This window comes from Haliotis cracherodii, unplaced genomic scaffold (genome assembly GCF_022045235.1).
Source record: "Haliotis cracherodii isolate W230 unplaced genomic scaffold, xgHalCrac1.p SCAF_7, whole genome shotgun sequence".
Classification (NCBI taxonomy): domain Eukaryota; kingdom Metazoa; phylum Mollusca; class Gastropoda; order Lepetellida; family Haliotidae; genus Haliotis; species Haliotis cracherodii.
The window spans coordinates 35,441,155-35,464,474 of NW_027266330.1; the positions used below are offsets into that span (position 1 = coordinate 35,441,155).

At 40.9% G+C, this 23,320-nt stretch overlaps 1 protein-coding gene across 3 annotated transcripts in view; it reads left to right on the top strand.

Moving 5' to 3' along the window:
• Positions 1-12,430, top strand: part of LOC139447944 (paramyosin-like) — a 39,862-nt gene extending 27,432 nt beyond the window's left edge. For all 3 annotated transcript variants that reach the window (XM_071229445.1, XM_071229446.1, XM_071229447.1), the window contains 9 exons: positions 456-541; positions 748-910; positions 1,154-1,203; positions 1,618-1,711; positions 1,798-2,868; positions 3,057-3,097; positions 3,414-3,483; positions 4,023-4,073; positions 10,589-12,430. In XM_071229445.1, coding sequence (XP_071085546.1) covers positions 456-541; positions 748-910; positions 1,154-1,203; positions 1,618-1,711; positions 1,798-2,868; positions 3,057-3,097; positions 3,414-3,483; positions 4,023-4,073; positions 10,589-11,244 — 2,282 coding nt within the window. In that variant the 3' untranslated portion in view covers positions 11,245-12,430. The remainder of the gene's footprint in view (positions 1-455; positions 542-747; positions 911-1,153; positions 1,204-1,617; positions 1,712-1,797; positions 2,869-3,056; positions 3,098-3,413; positions 3,484-4,022; positions 4,074-10,588) is intronic.
• The last annotated feature ends 10,890 nt before the right edge of the window (positions 12,431-23,320 follow it).

Genomic DNA, 23,320 nt, shown 5'->3' on the forward strand with positions numbered 1-23,320 from the left:
AGACCATCTCACTTTAATATGACCTTACTTGGTATGGTAGTGTGTATATCTGACAGTGCTAATGAATTAGGTAAAACCATCTTGCATGTGCCATTAATGTCATCATACCAAATGCCGATTGGAACCCTACATATCCATATGATCAATAATTAGCATTTTCGTAACGCAATGTAGAGCATGATCAATAATTGAATTATTTTGCAACTGGCTTCCTGTGTGGCTTGAAACTTTGAAAAGAGGTTAGGATGCCACTTGGGAACATGGTAATTAAACCACTTTAACTGATTGTGAATTGAAGTCGTTTAACACTCCTCCTACCCCATCCCCTTCCCTCTGTCCTCCCAAAGGTATTGAATGTTAGCGTGAGCTTGTTAGAATTGGTAGAATGGACAGACCTTATGTTGTATGGCTCATTTAGTCAAAGTGTGCATGTAACATTTTCGGTTTTGTTCAAGATTCACCAAGCCTGGTATTTGTCAGTGAGACAGAGGTACAGGAGCGGGTGTCTATAATGGAACAGAAGGTTGCTGTCTTGCAGAAGGTAGACATTAATTTTGTAATGGCCCTGGAGGTTTTGTTCTTGTAGTTATTGTTTTAATAAGTTAACAAAGGTTTATTATTTTCAATTTTTAAAAATCCTTTTTAAAGGGGATTATTAGAGTGGCTGTTAGGTGTATGTATACCACCAGTATAAGAAAAAGGACCTTACATGAGACCAGATCCTAATAATGCAACATTCTGTTCAAGGAACTAGATGATTCGAGACAAGAAGCACAACATACCAAGGCTGAATGTGAGAGGGATGTCAAAGAATTAAATGTGCAGCATGGACAGCAGGAAACATCTTTAAAGAAGGAAAATCGCATATTGTCCCAGCATCTGGAGCAGGAGAAGAACAGGACGAAAGCGGGTAAGACATCATGATACAACATACACATACAATACATTCCACTAGTTGTGTTCTGTGTATAGTGTTTGGTGTAGGCAATAGAACCTAACGTGTCTATCGGAGTCAAAATCTTTGCCATTTACTGAAAGATGAATATACAAATATAAGTTTAAATAATGCATTTAGATGGCAAGGTTTTGGAGGATGTTTGTTTTAAAATATGCCTTGATTGGATTCGTCATTTTGTTTTCATTTTTATTCAAGTTCAAGCAATGTTAGACGAGATGAAAGGCAAAAATGAAAGTTTGTCCAAGGTAAGCCTTCGTTACAGTTGGCAGGTAGTGCCTATGGTGGTTCATTATCTGTTATTAATTGGTTTCATTGGTTGGAAGGGCAAAATGCCATGTCGCTGGTCAGCGTCGGGTACCTTAAGTATGAAACAAACCTATGCGTCTTGTGAGTCATGTGGGAACATAAAGGGACATTACATGACACGCTGTGGTATACTTCAAGTACTGTTTAAAGCAACATCGAACCAAGCGCACATGGTGATTGGAATGTACAGTTTCTTTTTGCTGCTTCAAATGTCTTTCAAATCCACATGAATTCCACAAAAATATTGATGTCATTCTGCATATAATGTGTAGTTGATGAAATCTCAATATGTCATGATAAACTTTTATTTGGTATAAAAATTATTCTTGAATATATTTGATGCTTAATTGCAGGATTTGAAGGACATTCAGCAAAAGTTTGAAGCCCTTACCGTCATTCACACTGACAGAGAGACCAGTGAAAAAAGAGATTCATTAACATCTGAAGGTTGGTCTATTTAACAAATAGTAATATTCTTCCTTGTAACTGTTAGGTTAGGTTTATCACTTATACACTTATATTAATGTTTTCAGCGACTCTAGTGGAGGAAACTGGCTGTGTTCTGAAAACTTCTTCAGATTGTGACACCAGACAACTGCTCCTGTTGCCATGTCTCCATGCCGCCTGTAAACCCTGCATTGACCAGCTCCACCAGAAGAACATTGTGTGTTCATGTGGGCGAGACATCAACATGGTGGAGGAAAGTGGAACAGTCGACTTCGTGAGAAGAAATGAAATCTTATTTGCAAAAGCAAAACCTGAATGTGAATACCAAACAGAACAATGCAAGGGGGAGGTAGTACATCATTGTAAGACGTGCAACATATCTATGTGTGCTAATTGCACAACGAAACACGAGACGACACGTGCCACCTTTCAACACACGGTTGTACTGGCTGAAGATTTTAAGAAAATGCCAATTCAGGAACGACTAGGTCTCTCGACCTGTTCAACTCATCATCGTGAACTTGTCAAATATTTTGACAAACAATGCAACACATCAGTTTGCGATGTGTGTATCAAAGGAAACCACGCCGACCATGGTATTAAAGCACTTGATGTAGCATTTGAAAAAACTGAAGAGAGTCTTGTAAACAAAGTTCGTCGGCACAAGGAATATCTGGAGAAGATAAAGGCCTCCTTCAGACAGCAACAGACCCGGGTTACAGAGCTGGAGGAAAGGGCAGATCAAGTGAAGAAGGAAATAGCTGATGTCCATAGCGGCCTTGCTCTGAGTTTGGTTCAAAGGTTAAAGCATCACACCCAGCAAATAGAAAAGCAAGTAGAGGAAAACAGAAGTATTCTCCGGAAAGATATGGAATGTCTGGAAACCAGTAGCTCAGCTGTACTGACTACACTAAGATATGCTGAAAGAGCCATGGCATCTACCACACACGCCCAATTCATGGACCTGTCATCTACCATTGTCAACAAGATAGACGAAGACCTTCTCCGCGCTCTTCCCGAAGATTCAGTGAAAACACAGTCCATGAGTTTCATTCATCAAGGACATAGAGCTCTTCACGAATTGGTTGAAATGTTTGGCACCTTCAGCACCTCTGACAAGGGCGTAGATGAACTAGATACCATGCCGACTATAAAAGGTAATTTTCTTTCTTCGTGTGGTATAACTTGAGTTCGTGTGTTTGAAATCATTATTTAATTCGAGCATAAATTTACAAAACATCGAAGTATCTTATATCAATTATAATGTGTTGAAAACCAAAACCACATAATGATATCTTTCTAGATAACACTCACTATATCTATTTTTTGTTATTGTATTTTCTAGACTTGCAAAATGAGATCTTCATTTTCAAAGATCGGGAAAAGGTAAATAAGAGAACAAACAACATTTGTTTGTCTCAGCTACGTCTCTATGAATATACAATAAATAAATTATGGATTGATCAACATATATAGTGCACTGGTTATCCCACCATTCGTACATGATGTAAGTAAATGACTTCACTTTATATCAGATGTTATTTTCACACTGGCAGTTTTCACAAACGATTTTCTCTAGTACAGTTGTAGTAAATATATTAGCATAAAATGCCCCTTAAAATTCTAAACTTAACATGTAACACGCAAAGTCTTATCGCAACAACCATTGTTATATTATAATTTGTTTCTGTTTTTACATTAGGACTTCAAAATGGAGAGGAAACGCTTGATAGAAAATGCCACGTTCTTAAAGGACTACCTGGAACCCCTAGGTAAGATTCATTATGTTAATTTCAAGTGAAGTGACTGCTTATTATTGCTAATGGTGTTTACAATTCTTCAAGCATACTAGGTCATCTTGTTAGTTGTAATCTGTTTTTGTATTGCGATGATACTATTTTCATTTCGTTGTCCAATGTGATTTTCAGAGGTCAGGATAGGAGTGCCATCCCTAACACCCTAAACCCTAACACCTCAACCCCCACAGGATACTCGAGATTTCTGATTGTTTCAATAATATGTAATTTCAAGAATATAAACAGGTTTCCGTGGAATTCATTACTTGATAAGAGGAAGACGAAGAACTCCAAACAACTAATCATAACTCAGATGTTAGAATCTCTTATAAATAATATACTTCCTCTGGAGCCAAGCTCGATTAGTCATGTCGACATGCAGTCTAGGGTGCAGATGACTGCACATTGTCATGTAAAATACCTAGAGAAATATCGATACTTTGGTACTTGCCAACGTACGAGTTATTGTAGTCATGAAATGAATCTGAAATACAATGAGTTTTCTCTTCTTTCAGGAATATACTTCCTGGATGCCAGAAAGATTGACCGGTCATCTATCCTTCAGTGTAAGTACATGCAACGTATGTTCCTGTTGTCATAGCCGGTCGTGTGCGGTTGAAGTTCACATGGTAACACATAAATACCTCACTTCAGTTAAAAGCGGAGGTAGGGCGACACTCTGTTGATTAGGGAAGGCAGTGATACAATATACCCTTCCTCCATGAGGGTGGCTACTACATACACTCACACCATAACATAAGGAGGCGGGGCTGCAATATTCCCCAACTCCATTTATTAGGGGAGGCATGACTACAATATACCTTTACTCCATTAATTAGAGAAAGCAGGACTACAATATACCCTTATTTCATTAATTAAGGGAAAGCAGGCCTAGAGTATACCCTTATTCCATTAACCAGGGGAGGGCTGCAAGATCCCCTAATTCTAAAAAATAAGGGGTGGCAGGGCTGCAAGATACCCTTATTTCATTAATCAGGGGAGGTAGGCCTAGAGTATGCCCTTATTTCATTAATCAGGGGAGGCAGGGCTGCAAGATACCCTTTTTTTAAATCAGGGGTGGCAGGGATGCAAGAAACCCTTACTTCATTAACTTGGGGGAGGTGGGGGGGGGGGAGGGGGGGGGGGGGGGAGGGGGGGGGGCTACTACATACCCAACTCCATTAATTAGGGCAGGCACGACTACAATATACCTTTACTCCATTAATTAGAGAAAGCCAGACTACAATAAAACCTTATTTTATTAATTAAGGGGAAGCAGGGTTAGAGTATACCCTTGTTTTATTAATCAGGGGAGGCAGGGCTGCAAGATACCCTTATTTAAAAAATCAGGGGTGGCAGGGCTGCAAGATACCCTTATTTAATTAATCAGGGGATGCATTGCTGCAAGATATCCTTATTTCATTAATCGGGGGGGGGGGGGGGGGGGGGGGGCAGGGCTACACGATTCCCTCCCTCCATTGGGTAGCGGAGGAAGAGCTACACTATGCCAGAAAGGTTGGGCGGGTATGTAAATTTACGCCTTGTGATGATCCAGTTTATGTCAAGTTAAGTGATGTGGATTTGATAATCAGCAGGCATACTATTTTCACAGGTTGAATGTTCGAATTCAGAGATCAGTGGAGATGGCTTTATATCCAAGTAATTTTCCCGAAAACCTCAATTTACCAAATAAATACCACTATGAGTACTACCTTTTTTTCACATTTTGAAGGTCTGGTTATCAAATGTCTTGATAACTAATTATATAATCCAGAGTCTAATAGGCTAGTTTTAGTTTCATTTTACTCCATATACCTTCTGGTTGTTGAAAAATAAACTCCAGTTTGCATTTTTTGTAAAAAGCTTTGAGTTTCTGTGAAAACTAGTACGGTAAAACATCACAATATGACAAAACAAGGATATGAGTGAGTGAGTAAGGTTTTACGCCGCTTTTAGCAATATTCCAGCAATATCAAGGCGGGGGACACAAGAAATGGGCTTCACACATTGTACCCATGTCAGGAATCGAAACCGGGTCTTCGGCGTGACGAGCGAACGCTTTAACCACTAGGCTACCCGACCGCCCAACAAGGATCTGACGAAAGTTACTTTGTTTTTGTACCTTATGTGTTTTCACAGCTTGCATTCAAGGAGGCTCCGTGGGGTGAACTCATTTCTTGCATGTATTTTCATACAAGAAAAATTAAAACAATCCATATTATCTCATATATGAACTCATCCGACTATATAGGCAAGGAAGCACTTGAACAAAGAGTATTCTAATACTTACATCTGCTCATCAACTTGGCAGGGCTTCACTTCATGAGGTATTATCAAGTCGCTCTCAACGTCATAGGCCAAAGTCGCATTGCAACCCCACCCGTTTGACTGAAAATTACACTTTTTGAAGTGCTAGACATTCGGGCAACTTGGGAATACTGACGTCTACCCTCTATCGTACACACAAGTCGCCATTTGGTCTGTTCATTGAGATACTGTCTATGTGGCATTCTTTAATTTAGGCATGTGCTTAGCTTAAAGGCATTTTTGGCGTGGCTTCTCGTTGCAAATGCGCCTCGGCCTTACTTGCAAGACATTATAGCTCTCGCCACCTTGAAATATCACGTCGCAAGAATCAATTAAGGTTGGTTGTTGTCGGTTTATTGTTTAACGCCGTACTCAGCAATATTCCAGCTGTATGACGGCGGTCTGTAAATAATCATTTCTGGACCAGACAATCCAGTGATTAATATCATGAGCATCGATCCACGCAATTGGGATCGATGACATGCATAAACAAAGTCAGCGAGCTTGACCACCAGATCCCGTTAGTCGCCTCTTACGACAAGCATAGTCGCCTTTTACATATGGGTGGCTGAAGACCTATTCTACCCCGACCTTTTCTTCACGGGTCTGATCAGCATTATTAATTAACGAAGAAAGCTGAATGTGTGCCAATACGTATTGAGTGAAAACAAGCCTTTCCGCCAATGCGAAATAATAACCTACGGGTAATGTAACAAAATTTAAAGTGCAATATTCAAGAAATGTACATTTTCTTTGCGATAAAACATCATCATTGAGTTTTAAAATGGGGGAAATTCTACAGTCAGGTGGACTGCGAGCATAATATTTAGACAGTGACCTTGGTCGATGGTCCTTTAAATACTTCATCTGCACGTACTCTTCTTTCATTTCGTGCTGGCAATGTTCGTACGCTCCAAAACGCTGCTAAATATATAATCGCTCGCGGTCCATGTGACTGCCGATCCTCAGTGGCTCTCTGACAACATGACCAAAACGCAATTATAATTTGTATTACTGTAAGTCATATTCCTTAACAGCGAAATGTCCAGTTTTCGATTTATAAGTATTAGCACTCATGTAGCTAACTTCGTTAATTAATAATCGCGATATTTCGTGACTCTATGTCAGGAGGCGAGGACTATACCTATTTCACGTGCATCACACAGAGGAGACTCACGGTGTGATCCAACAAGAACTCTGATATGTTTGAAAGCTGTAAGACTGTCAGCTCTTCACTTGATGGGTCAAGATAATCTTTAAAGGAGCCAAGAAAAAAGAAAATTTGTTAATCGTATGGCAGGTACAGTGAATTGTTCAACATTCCCCCTCATGTTGTTACCATCAACACTGTTAACCTGTGTCGTGCGTGTGTGAATCAGTTCGATTGTATTATTATTATTCTATTTCTGAAAAAATCGCCGACTTATTGACACTTGACAATATACACTCACAAACTTGGTTATGGTTTGTTTGTTGGTTGGTTAACGCCGCACTCAGCAATATTCCAGTTGTATGATGGCGGTCTGTTATAGATACACTACCCGTCGCTCACATGTAATACACAACGTATCAGATGATTATCCAATGTTATAGAACTAGCAATGCTACACGTTTGAACATGCCGTAGACAGTGTGTGTGACCCCAATCTCAAATACATGAACATCTGAGTTCAGTAATCACGATTATGACACTGGAACTTCCACATGAACGTCCTGTCATTCTGCCTACTGACCTGTAGATGCGTTGAGACATGGACATACCAGTGACCAAGCCTGACCACGCGATCCATGCACTCGCCTCTTGGCTGCTGGGGAAACATACTGTGGCCCAGAATCACCATGACGTTAATTAGAAGAAAATGCATGCCAAGTTAAGTGTAATCAGCTGTAGGATGGTGCATTTACACTTATCCCCCCCCCCCCCCCCCCCCCCCCCCCCCCTTGTTTGGCTCCATGGTACACCCCGTTATAGCGCGCAAAGCAACGAAGTTGACGATCGAAATGACACGGTGGGATGACAGTTGCCATTTTAAGTTTGATGTAACTTCCATACTTTGTTCAGGAAAGAAAGCCAAAAGACGAACCGGACAATTTACAGGAGAGAAAATAAGGTGAAATAGATTCCGAATATTGTAAATTGTCCAAGATGATAGATAGATACTAGTATATAAAACATAAGACGAATAGGTATTGATTAGATATCTCACAACATGACCGAGGCATGAATAAAAAATGCAATGTGTGTTAATTAGTAAACCTAACATCATTTTGGTATCATTCCACCAATTTCTCCAATGAAGTAGGCAAATACTCACTCACCACCCACGCGAATAGCTGCAATACTAGTACTGTTAATTTTATAATAAGCAACAGTAAAACACTCACTCCCGTGTTATGTCATGTTATTTTATAGAAAGGGTTTTGTCGATTGTATTTACAATATTTCAATCGTTTCTAACGGAAAATGTTATTTCACAACCTCTTTTTACACTTATTCAATATTCCTTACCTGCATATATTATATCGGGAAACCACAGTAAATAGCTAGCGTTATTGATTAGTATTTACAGATTCTATTTGGATAATTGTGGTTTGCGCCCATTGACAGAAATTGTAAAAAATATTTCTTATTGATTATAATCAATAAAATAAATGATCCCGATTCCAGGGTCACTCGTGTGATCACAACATGGTACAGTTAGGTGGGGTTCAATTTCCACTCTTAATACCCTCTCTGTGGTATAATAGAACTTTTTCCATGCACTGACACATGTACTAAGCTTAACATCCGAGTTTCAAATAACCAACGATAGTCATAGAGTAAACTTTGATTTGCCACTATGATTTTTGAGAAATTAATACGTAATTTCATTGGTCGGTCAAAGTTCGAGAAAGGCCGTTCTGGCGTGACCTGTAATGAGGATGTCCTCAGCGGTAGCGAGAACTCGTATCCGATTTTAAGAGATTGAGGTAATCTAGGCATGTTATTAATCCTGTTTTGTTTATTTAAAGCAGTAATTGTTTATTGTTAAGCAAGTTTATCTGTGCAGCCATTGAAATATGCAGGTACTCGACGATTCGTCTCGCATCAAAACACAGACTGTGTACTCGCGGGCAGATGACCACGGAGTACGCTGATCACTGTGTCGGATTAACGAGACTGATTAATGAGTGATTTCGGTAATTTGCTGCAAGTTAGGTGTGTCGGAGTCGGAGTGCGAGACGGTCTAAATAGCACTGATTTAATCGGTTCCCATCATTAGTGTCGGATAAAGCCGACTGTCGGAGTAACGAGTGTCGGATAAACGAGACTTGACTGTAGAATGAAATTTGCAACCAATTGGTCGTCTGCTCGCATCTGTTTTCTGAACTAAGGGCGGTGTCGCCACGAGTTGCACGTGCTTGACCGGCGGCGAATCTATTTCGCACGTGAAGCGCGATGTTCCTTGTCACAACAACAAGCTGGAAGTTTTGTTCTGTTTATTTTTGTGTTTGTTTAACGTCACACTCAGCAATATTCCAGCTATATGACGGCGGTCTGTAAATAATCGAGTTTGGACCAGACAATCCAGTGATTGACATCGATCCACGCAATAGGGATTCGATGACATGCATCAACCAAGCCAACGAAACTGACCACCCGATCCAGTTTGTTGCGTGTTACGACAAGCAAGATTTATTGTCAAGCTGGATTTTCACGGGTCTGCGGGAAGGTTGTTCGAATAATATTTGTATATTTACATTCAATTCAGCTGCTTTTAGTCTCAGCAAGTTCTTCATAAAGAAACCAGAAGGAGTTTATAACATATATGTAACATCTACTCCAAATTACAATCTACAAGAATATTCCAGAAATATATCAAAATAGTGTGTTTTTTTGTGTTATTTATTGTTTGTGGTTGTTGCTGGTTTGTTGTTTAACGCCGCACTCAGCAATATTCCAGCTATATGACGGCAGTCTGTAAATAATCGAGTCTGGACCAGAAAATCCAGTGATTGCTATCATGAGCATCGATCCACGCAATTGGGATCGATGACATGTATCAACCCAAGTCAGCGAGCCTGACCACCCGATCCCGTTAGTCACCTTTTACGGCAAGCAAGGGTTACTGAAGACCTGTTCTATTCCGGAATCTTCACGGGTCTTATTGTTGGTGTCCTGTACTGACAATGCTGCCTAACCAAACTATCATCCATCGTCAACCCTTGTGCGTCCTGCAACGTGCCACACAATACCTCACCAGCCTCTAGATGACGTCACCAGGTCACGTGACACTGTGATCTCAACACTGACATGCAATCTACATGTTCCTCATTATACCGCGTTCATCCGTGTCTCTGTTATAATAGGGTGTACACTGTGATTGCGTCTGTTCGCCCACTGTGTGATTGTCGTGCCCAGTATATCCCCACGTATTTGTAATTCAGAATCTCAACTGCAAATATTTCTGATTTGTGTGACGTAATTAAATTAATGTTGATGTCTTGTGTCTGCCGTTCTGAATAATTTGATAACTGACGAGCCACACACAAGACCTGTCACTTATTAATTCTACAGTCGGGTTAAAGGATTATCAGTGAATCCAATGTAAACACATAGATCCAAGGTATTACACAGTAGGTTTTATGTTCTTAGTACTCAACTGTGATTATATTATACTGTTTGTATATTAGTACATTGTGAATTTCTTTCATTTAAATATCATTATAGAACTTGACTATCACTGTTTGTCTTATGTTTTATTCACAAGTAAACTACATTCATATGTTGTAGGTATACATCTGAAGTATGACAAAGACAGAGTTAATCTCGACTGGGTCCACATCAACACAGAAGGAGACCTGGTCAACAGGAAGTCGGACACCAGACCTGCAGGGGAGGGGAGACTGAAGAAGTACAGGGGCACATGTAGCACTGCCCCCCTCCCCCGGGCTGGCTGTCCCCAGTACTGGGAGATAGAGTCAAGGGTCAGTCTGGACAAACCACTCGCAGGGAACAACCTCATCCTGGAGGTGGGTATGTGTAGGGAGGAGCAGAGGGACGTGCATCATTGTATCAGTGGAGAACCCAGCTCCTGCAGCATGGCCGTCGCCCACTGTACTACACACGGCGGGATATGCAGGGATACATGGAAGGAGGGGAAGCATGTGCTGTGTCTGCCTGACACTCTCCCCAACACAGCAGGGTCATCACACACACTACATTACGGTGTTGTCTATGATGACGCCAGGAAGAAGATTGTCTTCATTGATGTGAAGGAGAATAAAGTGATGTCGACGTTAGACAATGTAGACTCCAGTCAGCCACTGTGGCCGATGTTCGGGGTGTATAACCCAGAGTTTGTCACTGTCAGCATGACACTTGTAGTGGGCAGCGACATCAACATGAGAGAGGAGAAGAAAGCACTAATTGTCAAGGCGCTGTCGTGATGGTGGCAATGATTGTCAAGGCGCTGTCGTGATGGTGACAATGATTGTCAAGGCGCTGTCGTGATGGTGACACTGATTGTCAAGGCGTAGTCGGGATGGTGACATTGATTGTCAAGGCGCTGTCGTGATGGTGACATTGATTGTCAAGGCGTTGTCGTGATGGTGACACTGATTGTCAAGGCGTTGTCGTGATGGTGACAATGATTGTTAAGGCGCTGTCGTGATGGTGACAATGATTGCCAAGACCTGTCGTGATGGTGACAATGATAGCCAAGGCCCTGTCGTGATGGTGACACTGATTGTCAAGGCCCTGTCGTGATGGTGACAATGATGGTGATATGAACACACAGATTTGTAGTAGACACTCACTCCTCAGGAACAACTGCGGACTGTGGTAAATACAAGCATTATCAACTTGTTGTATCAACTTGTGTATATCTTTTGGTTTAACGTGAAATATGTTGTATGCAATGAGTATATTTAGCACAAAATATCAAATATATATTTAAATACACTCTCAAGCATTTCTATAAGACATTTTGCTACAACAATTCCTTTGGATCATTTCTTACGAGAAAATTCCAGAACATCTTTTACACCCGCTTCAGTGGGACGCAAAAAAACAGCATGCACCCCGAGTGATACACCAACAACGAATTTATCTTACCGACATGTTTTAAACTCATTGCAAAAGAATTAAAACAAATTCAAAATTGATGGAAAACAGCTGTTCGATTGAGCTGAGGTTAAATCTAGTTATGTCACGCGACGTTGCGTGACTCGAAAAAAATATATTGTGTTTTTTTTTTGCTTCGAAGCATAGAAAAAAGGGACTTTTCGTTCCCACAGAAATCACGTACAGCCTGTCTTGTTCGAGGCGGAGCATAAGGAATTCATTCTGCCGCTCAAAAAATGATTTTTCTCCCATAGATTTTTATCAAGATCACGTGATCCAATCAGGTCTCATCACATGGTGTGGTGAGGTGAAATGAGGTTTAACGTCGCGTTCAATAATATTTCACTTACATTGCGACGCGTGTGTGTGTGTGTGTGTGTGTGTGTGTGTGTGTGTGTGTGTGTGTGTGTGTGTGTGTGTGTGTGTGTGTGTGAGAGTGTGTGTGTGTGTGTGTGTGTGTGTGTGTGTGTCACCGACACCGTCAATTTGTTTTTTTGTTTTTTTTGTGTGTGTGTGGGGGGGGGGGGGGGGGCTCTGAAATAACTGACTCGGATTTTCTGTCATTTCTTTCAAACATTATATTTGTTTGGAATAACAGAAACATGGTTTCAGGTTAGCTCGAACAGCAAACCACGGAAGACTGTCAGGGGGATTACCCCCAGTTCTAGAAAATCATCATTCAATCATAGTTATATACCTTTACAGGAGAAAACGCTATTTTCTTAGTGCTGCACAAGTCTTTGTTTGATTTAGAAAAGGGTGTCTTTAGTGTGTTCTTATATCAATCCTGTGATTGCGTCTCCACCATTGCTTACACATTGCTCTGCATTCAATGTCATGTCGTGGTCAGACTCGTTACACCTGCCACTAACTTATAGATTTTGGTCCAGAAAATGAACTCTCATCTGATGGAAAACAAGTTGAACCAACCTCACCACACACTGACGATCCTTTCGCTCAAACAGAAGCTTGAATGACGAGTTGATTACAGATTTTACGAACACTTCCAGACTCTTCCAGACTTCCTGATTTTTTAGATACAGACTTGAGAGAACACGGTTGACTGTAGCCTTACTACAAGTTGTGACCACAAAATAATTTAATGGTCTCTGCTACAAGGTTGCCCTGTGTGTTTAGTAAGTCTGCCCTTACAAAAGGCAAGTCTAGATAAGTGAACTGTACGCCAGTCTTACAGGGACAACTTGTTCTTATTATTTATATAATCTAGAAATTAGCAAATAAGTCTGAACACATGAAATGAGCTACATGTATTTTACTCACTCACTCACCCACTGATTCACTCACCACTCACTCTGATTCACTGGCTCACTCACTCACCCACTGATTCACTCACCACTCACTCTGATTCACTGGCTCACTCACTCACCCACTGATTCACTCACCACTCACTCTGATTCACTGTCTCACTCACTCAGCCACTCACCAATTCGCTTACTCACCAAACCACTCATCAACTCACTCTCATTCACTCGTTCATCTTTGATCAATATATGTCGACTGTAATTATTTCCCATTAAACACAGTTACGCGACGAAAGATGTTTTTTTTATGGAATAATAATCACTGACCTAACTAGAAATACCAGTTTTGTAATATTTCATGTCCGAATAAAAATATGTTCTTTATTGTAATCAGTGGTTATTTTGTAACCGTGAGACATGTGGAATAGATCTTCAGCAACCCATGCTTGCCTCAAAAGGTGACTATGCTTGTCGTAAGAGGAGACTAATGGAATCGGGTGGTCAGGCTCGCTGACTTGGTTTGATGCATGTCATCGTATCCCAATTGCTCGGATCGATGCTCATGATGTCAATCACTGGATTGTCTGGATTATTGCTGAGTGCGGTGTTAAACAACACACACACACACACACACAGACACTCACAAATAACGCATAACAAATTTACGCAGAGTTGCGTCCCTTGGGCACGCCAGAAACCTGATCGTGGGTTCCAATCCCGACTCGCACCGATTATATTTCTAGGCTTGTCAGCACCATAACTGTGCTCGTAGGTTTAAACAAAGAAGTAAGTGTCTAAGGCAGGCAGAACTTCTGGCTTTCCACATTAAGCTGACACGTGAGACAACTGGAATACAGTAAAATGCAGCGTTATACAACTCACTCACTCTGATCAAATTTGGGACATTTATTAAACGCTACAGGTTTTATTGATAAATTTTCTGTTTGTACACAGGTGGAACAATGGTGTAAGAATGAATATGTTACCCGTTGGAGTGATATGTTAAGAAAGGAATAGGGGCGAAAAGGGCTTAATAAATTGAGAATGTATCGATGTTACAAACAAGTATATGGGACAGAATACTATGTTTCACATAAGATGCCCAGAAACTATAGATCGGCACTAGCCAAGTTTAGATGTGGCGTGTCTCCTATTCGAGTGGAAACCGGTCGGTACGAAGGTGTACCTGTCAACAATAGAAAATGTTTTCACTGTAATGACAACGTAGAAGACGAGGGCCATGTTTTGTTTCACTGCGTATTATATGACGATATCAGGGCAACTCTTTTTAATGAACGTATTGCTTAATCTTATAATGTTTTAGATATACCTGATATCGACAAACTTTGTTTAATTTTCAGTGACTCCAGTGTGTGTTTTATACTTGCCAAAGTCTGCTTTTTAATTCTTAATCGTAGAAAACATCTTTTATATGGATAACTTCTTACTATATCATCTTTATATCATTTATGTATAAATTCTGTGATAATTTGTCTCTAATAATTATATTGAATGGTTCTGTACACTCTATCTATGTCAAGTTGTACAAAGCTGTTTTATGTATGTACAGAAGTGAGACGTTAATAAACTATTGTCTGTCTGTCTGTCCCACGTCCATCGGACCAGAAGGACTGATGATGACGTTTGTTTAACAACACCCGACTACCCAGGGGTCAGGCGGCCGGGAGACGTACATACTTACTTCAAATATACGTCTTTACTGATTAAATACTATATGTATCCAGATGCCAAGAAGTGATTTTCATCGTAAGTCAAGTCACACCATGATGCACCCAGCAATTCCCTTCTCAAGTCACGAAGTAAAGGTTACAAACAGGATTAAATCGAAATCAAAACCAATCGTCACAGCAGGACCAGTGCCTGGTTGGACAGGGGCGCGTTCTCCCGTGTTGGTTGTGCACAATGTACGACTTGGGGAACGTACAATGACTATGTGGGTACTTAGACTGTCAGTAAAATACTCTTCAGATTTGTCAGGCGCCTTCCACAGCAATGAGCTTCGATGTCCTTTCTTTCTAGTTTAACAAAATAATCACGGGCTTGACGTTTACAGCAATTGACAATTCTGACAGCGGTAAATATGCATATAAAACTATAGATTTTCCGCTACTGTGTTGAGAAAGAGTTCATTAAATGCAAATCGCGGACTCCTGATGTAAGCGACCACTTAAGTGACATAATCGCTCCCAATGAAATCCCCCACTTGACTTAATATTGTATCGAACGCTATGTGTATGGAAAATAAGCCACAATATGAATCAATGCTCTCGTCTGTGTGTGAGCAGTTTCACCCGAGTGTACCGTCATTAACATTGTTGCCGGAATCGAGTACTCTTCATTGTAAAACACAAGTCATATTGACTGTAGCAGATATATCTCCGTTATTCATATTAACTGTAGCAGATATATCTCCGTTATTCATATAGGGCAATACAATTCATATTGACTGTAGCAGATATATTTCCGTTATTCATACAGGGCAATACAATTCATATTGACTGTAGCAGATATATCTCCGTTATTCATATTAACTGTAGCAGATATATCTCCGTTATTCATACAGGGCAATACAATTCTTTTTCACTGTAGCAGATAAAATCTCCGTTATTCATATAGGGCAATACAATTCATATTGACTGCAGCAGATAATATCTCCGTTGCTCAAAACAAGATACAAGTCATATTGACTGTAGCAGATATATCTCCGTTATTCATATTAACTGTAGCAGATATATCTCCGTTATTCATACAATGCAATACAATTCATATTGACTGCAGCAGATATATTTCCGTTATTCATACAGGGCAATACAATTTCTATTGACATGGATTAATGTATTGACCATAACGGCATGGGTGGATGTATTGACCATAACGGCATGGATGGATGTATTTACCATAACGGCATGGATGGATGTATTTACCATAACGGCATGGATTGATGTATTGACCGTAACTGCATGAGTGGATGTATTGACCATAACGGCATGGATAGATGTATTGACCATAACGGCATGGGTGGATGTATTTACCATAACGGCATGGATTGATGTATTGACCACAACGGCATGGGTGGATATTTTGACCATAACGGCATGGGTGGGTGTATTTACCATAACGGCATGGATGGATGTATTTACCATAACGGCATGGATTGATGTATTGACCGTAACTGCATGGATTGATATATTGACCGTAACTGCATGAGTGGATGTATTGACCATAACGGCATGGATAGATGTATTGACCATAACGGCATGGGTGGATGTATTGAACATAATGGCATGAGCGGATGTATTGACCACAACGGCATGGGTGGATGTTTTGACCATAACGGCATGGGTGGATGTATTGACCATAACGGCATGGGTGGATGTATTGACCATAACGGCATGGATGGATGTATTTACCATAACGGCATGGATGGATGTATTTACCATAACGGCATGGATTGATGTATTGACCGTAACTGCATGAGTGGATGTATTGACCATAACGGCATGGATGGATGTATTGACCATAACGGCATGGATTGATGTATTTACCATAACTGCATGGATTGATGTATTGACCGTAACTGCATGAGTGGATGTATTGACCATAACGGCATGGATGAATGTATTGACCATAACGGCATGGATGGATGTATTGACCATAACTGCATGAGTGGATGTATTGACCATAACGGCATGGATGGATGTATTGACCATAACGGCATTGATGGATGTATTGACCATAATGGCATGAGTGGATGTATTGACCATAACGGCATGGGTGGATGTATTGATCATAATGGCATGAGTGGATGTATTGACCATAACGGCACGGGTGGATGTATTGACCACAACGGCATGGGTGGATGTATTGACCATAACGGCATGGATGGATGTATTTACCATAACGGCATGGATTGATGTATTGACCGTAACTGCATGAGTGGATGTATTGACCATAACGGCATGGATGAATGTATTGACCATAACGGCATGGATGGGTGTATTGACCATAACGGCATGGATAGATGTATTGATCACAACGGCATGGATAGATGTATTGACCACAACGGCATAGCTGGATGTATTGACCATAACGGCATGGATGGATGTACCAGGTGAAACAGTTCATATTTTGAGCGAAAATGTTGATATATCGGGTGTAACAGTTTGGGGTTTTAGGAATGGATTGCTAGATGGAATATTTAAACAGGGTTCTAGCAAAGCTTGTTTTTTAGGGTCAGACAAGCGAAGGGGACTGACCCCAAGATAACTGCATCACACACACAACGTGATCACATAACTGTCAGTTGAGGTAAAAAGGCGTGAAAGTGTTTCCGGGCTGCGTATTAGCGCTACAATTACGCGGTCGATACCCAAGCATCGACTGGCAGGCCTCGCCGCACGCGCGCTCTCTGTGACGTCACCCAAGAGATGTCAAGTACCTGTCAACATACAGCTGAAGAGCTGAAGGCGATTTGATACGCCGACTACAATTACTTTTGCGTGTGGTGAGGACGGCTTTATGTTTGTACATTTTTAAAGAGGGTTGTATTCGAAATAGACATGAAAGAAAACGGTCGTGATTTGTTAAACGGAAGCGACTGTCAGAACAACTTCCGCTATCGCTGATTTGTTGCGGGCGGTTAAGACTGGGTCTGTGGTTGTTGCACCCGCTTGTCAACAGGGCATATAACTCACGTGGAGGAGAGCCGTCAACACGAGATCCGGGACTACCAGAGAACACGACTCGACAATGCACGGGTTTGTTACACCGGATAGAAAGTATCCCAGCCGAGGAATAGATCTGTGATCAGTTCAAGAGTGGCTTATCGCATTTTTTCCGTATTGAACACAAATGGAGTACAGCGTTAAAATCAAAGTTTAAAATAAATGTGCTCTTAAAGATGTTTATTTGACAATCAGTACAATGCGAGCACAATCACTTGTGAGTTAGTGACGTCACATAATTATGACGCCATATTGTCGACCGACCAGCATTCTTGACAACTCGTGCAATTCTGAGAAAAGTCCTTGTTTCGAAAAAAACGAGAGTGGTGGTGTATGTCCGTCCGACCATGAGTTTTATTAGACGGAGCACAAATACTTTATCCGTTTTATATTTTTATTTCATTTTTTATATACTTATATATTTCTATATTTTTTTTTTTTTTTTTTTTTTTTTTATTATTTTTTTTTTTATTATTATTTATTTTATTTTTTTCATTTTTTTTTCATTTTTTTTTTTTGGTGGGGGTGGGTGGGGGGTGGGTGGGGGGTGGGGATGGATAGTCATGATTAACAAGCCGTAGGTTTTACCACAGGGGAAGACGTCTATGACCTGCATCATTTTGTCTTTGACCGACAGTTAGCTGCCTGTGTGTCATCGTGTCAGGCGTGGCGTGGGGTAATCTTGTGGTTCAAGTGTCCTCTCGTCACGCCAAAGACCAGATTTCGATTCCCATCGAAGCCAATTTCCATTTCAGGTGTCCTCCCGCCATGATATTGGAGGCGTATTGCTAAATTGCTAAAAAGCGTCGTAAAATATATTCAGTCGTTGCTCATGCCTTCGACCACTGTTTTGCCTGGTCCAGACTCGACAGCTATAGTCTCCACATAAGCCTGGCTTCACGACTCTCTGAGCGTGAGTGACGTGACATGTCGCATACCAGAACCCATCTTATACATGTAATTAGACGAGACCGTGAAAGACAATCCTCTGTGCGGGAGTGGCAGATGCTACAGGCTGTCGAATAGCGCGTAGGTGTGTCACTGTCACGTACAGATATACGGTGGCCATGGTGGCGGCGTTTAGCTGCAGCTCATGTACTCTGGTGGAGTGTTGGCTGGCGTGGGAGATGGTTTCGTCGTCCCAAGTCTCGGCTTTAGTTGAATGTGAATCTTTCTGCGTTTGGTCACGATCTATAGGAAATGGGACTTCCTTCTGTGTCAGTATTGGGCCTCAGTAAAATTGGTCATCCTTTAGTATTGGGACTGACAGTCAGTGAAATGGGTTATCCTTTAGTATTGGGACTGACGGTCAGTAAAATAGATTATAATTTAGTATCGGGACTGACAGTCAGTAAAACGAAACGGGTCATTCTTTAGTATTGGGACTGGTAGTCAGTGAAATGGGTCATCCTTTAGTATTGGGAGTGACAGTGAGTAAAATGGGTTATACTTTAGTATCGGGACTGACAGTCAGTAAAATGTGTTATTCTTTAGTATTGGGACTGACAGTAAAATGGGTCTTTCTTTAGTATTGGGACTGACAGTAAAACGGGTCATCCTTTAGTACTGGGAATGAAAGTCAGTAAAATGGGTTATACTTTAGTACTGGGACTGACAGTCAGTAAAATGGGTTATTGTTTAGTATTGGGACTGGTAGTAAAATGGGTCATCCTTTAGTACCGGGAATGAAAGTCAGTCAAATGGGTTATTCTTTAGTATTGGGACTGACAGTAAAATGGGTTATTTTTTAGTATTGGGACTGACAGTAAAATAGGTATTTCTTTAGTATTGGGACTGACAGTAAAACGGGTCATCCTTTAGTATTGGGACTGGTAGTCAGTGAAATCGTACATCCTTTAGTATTCGGACTGACAGTCCGTAAAATGGGTTATTTTTTTGTATTGGGACTGACAGTAAAATGGGTCTTTCTTTAGTATTGGGACTGACAGTAAAACGGGTCATCCTTTAGTACTGGGAATGAAAGTCAGTAAAATGGGTTATACTTTAGTACTGGGACTGACAGTCCGTAAAATGGGTTATTGTTTAGTATTGGGACTGACAGTAAAATGGGTCTTTCTTTAGTATTGGGACTGACAGTAAAACGGGTCATCCTTTAGTACCGGGAATGAAAGTCAGTCAAATGGGTTATTCTTTAGTATTGGGACTGACAGTAAAATGGGTATTTCTTTAGTATTGGGACTGACAGTAAAACGGGTCATCCTTTAGTATTGGGACTGGTAGTCAGTGAAATCGTACATCCTTTAGTATTCGGACTGACAGTCCGTAAAATGGGTTATTTTTTTGTATTGGGACTGACAGTAAAATGGGTCATCCTTTAGTACTGGGAATGAAAGTCAGTAAAATGGGTTATTCTATAGTATTGGGACTGACAGTAAAACGGGTCATCCTTTAGTATTGGGACTGACAGTCAGTAAAATGGGTTTTTCTTTAGTATTGGGACTGACAGTAACATGGGTCTTTCTTTAGTATTGGGACTGACAGTAACATGGGTCTTTCTTTAGTATTTGGACTGACAGTAACATGGGTCATTCTTTAGTACTGGGACTGACAGTAAAACGGGTCATCCTTTATTTTGGGACTGACAGTAAAATGGGTCATTCTTTAGTATTGGGACTGACAGTAACATGGGTCATTCTTTAGTATTGGGACTGACAGTAACATGGGTCATTCTTTAGTATTGGGACTGACAGTAAAATGGGTCATTCTTTAGTATTGGGACTGACAGTAAAACGGGTCATTCTTTAGTATTGGGACTGACAGTAAAATGTGTTAGCCGAGATTCTCCGTGAAATGGGTTTCCTTCCGTGTTAGCCGAGATTCTCTGTGAAATGGGTTTCCTTCTGTGTTAGCCGAGATTCTCTGTGAAAAGGGTTTCCTTCCGTGTTAGCCGAGATTCTCTGTGAAATGGGTTTCCTTCCGTGTTAGCCGAGATTCTCAGTGAAATAGGTTTCTTTCTGTGTTAGCCGAGATTCTCTGTGAAATGGGTTTCCTTCTGTGTTAGCCGAGATTCTCTGTGAAATGGGTTTCCTTCTGTGTTAGCCGAGATTCTCTGTGAAATGGGTTTCCTTCTGTGTTAGCCGAGATTCTCTGTGAAATGGGTTTCCTTCTGTGTTAGCCGAGATTCTCTGTGAAATGGGTTTCCTTCTGTGTTAGCCGAGATTCTCTGTGAAATGGGTTTCCTTCTGTTTTAGCCGAGATTCTCTGTGAAATGGGTTTCCTTCTGTGTTAGTCGAGATTCTCCGTGAAATGGGTTTCCTTCTGTGTTAGCCGAGATTCTCTGTGAAATGGGTTTCCTTCCGTGTTAGCCGAGATTCTCTGTGAAATGGGTTTCCTTCTGTGTTAGCCGAGATTCTCCGTGAAATGGGTTTCCTTCTGTGTTAGGCGAGATTCTCTGTGAAATGGGTTTCCTTCCGTGTTAGCCGAGACGTCGGTGAAATGTGATTGGTTTCATTTTGGAATAGTCACTTCTGTAAAAGAAAATGAATAACGTTCCTCTGGAAATAGAATTTTTTTACGCATATTTTTAGGACATCCTGAATGTCAAGCGAACGCATATCTATAGGATCCTAGAGATACATTGTTGCGTTGTCGCGCTTTTATTAATTTTGACACTTTTTTTGTAAGAGCGACATTTGCGACCCTTCTAAGATTGCATACATATCATTTTGTAAAGCCCGAGCCATATTTTCTTGAAAACATTTGTGTGACTGTCAGAATCACAGTTACACTTTCTTAAACGAATTCATGAAGATCAAATTAATTTTTGCGTGGTTTTTTTTCAGATTTAACGCCGTTCTCTTTGTATGTGATCACCCGATACCGATCTGCAGGTCAGTGGGTGCATACATCCAGCCTAACGGACGCCCCCATATTCCGATTATCTTTACAAACAGATTCGCTGTCGTCAACAACAGTCGTGTCCTGTCCCACCAAATATTCATCATGTGGAGGTATTGGCTGCCCCTTCTACAAGCACTAATACATGTTACCCCCTTTCAATGGAGTACACAGCAGGGCTCGGTTTTCAGTTAATGCATCTCCTTATAGGTTATGTCAACTGAAGGCGACGAGAAATGCCGATGCACGTGACCCGCAAAGTCGGGGTCTTGTTATTCCACTTCTGACACCAAATGTTATAGTTGGTAGACACAACCGGAAGTTGTGGCCGAAACCTGTATTCATATGATCAGCCAATCAAAGCCAAGCCTCCAGTATCGCACCTCGCGGGATAATCGCCCTCCACGTTTCAAGACAATCGACACGGAAATTAGAAGGTAATAAGCAGTGTGTTTTTATGTACGATTCCGTAAATGACTTTCATCCGGGAAGCCGAACTAACCACTGACAGTGCGTTTCACACAGCAATATGTGGTACGGATGTTTAATTATATTACGTTGAGGGCAGTTAAATATTATCGTTCTCGTTTAACGTCTCAGCCATAAAAGTGTAAAAGATGTAGCTGGTTGTTGATATATTTGCATCTCATGAGGAACATCCAGACTTCCAGACTCTGGATGACTTGAGTGACTTTCATGTCGGGTAAACCGCCAGCAAAAGAAGATGTTCGCTTGAAAACTGGATGTGACCAAAATATTAAAACCGTTGTCTAAACTTTACTTTGCCGAAACACTGCAAACGCAACTATGATGTTGTGTCAACGGCACGATGGCGTTAACATGGGACAAGACGTAGCTGATGACCATCTACGTCGATGGGGTGACTGCGTTGCATATTGGTCATTGTAACACCTGATAAACCCAAACACTGAACACCTGAAATACTCCAACACTGAACACCTCATATACTCCAACACTGAACACCTGAAATACTCCAACACTGAACACTTGAAATACGCCAACACTGAACACCTCATTTACTCCAACACTGAACACCTGAAATACTCCAACACTGAACACCTCATATACTCCAACACTGAACACCTCATATACTCCAACACTGAACACCTCATATACTCCAACACTGAACACCTCATATACTCTAACACTGAACACCTCATATTCTCCTACAATAAACACCTCATATACTCCAACACTGACCGCCTGAAATACTCCAACACTGAACACCTGAAATACTCCAACACTGAACACCTCATATACTCCAACACTGAACACCTGAAATATGCTAACACTGAACACCTCATATACTCCAACACTGAACACCTCATATACCCCTACACTGAACACATAATATACAACACTAAACACCTCATATACTCCAACACTGAACACCTCATTTACCCCTACACTGAACACCTCATATACTCCAACACTGAACACCTCATTTACCCCTACACTGAACACCTCATATACTCCAACACTGAACACCTCATTTACCCTTACACTGAACACCT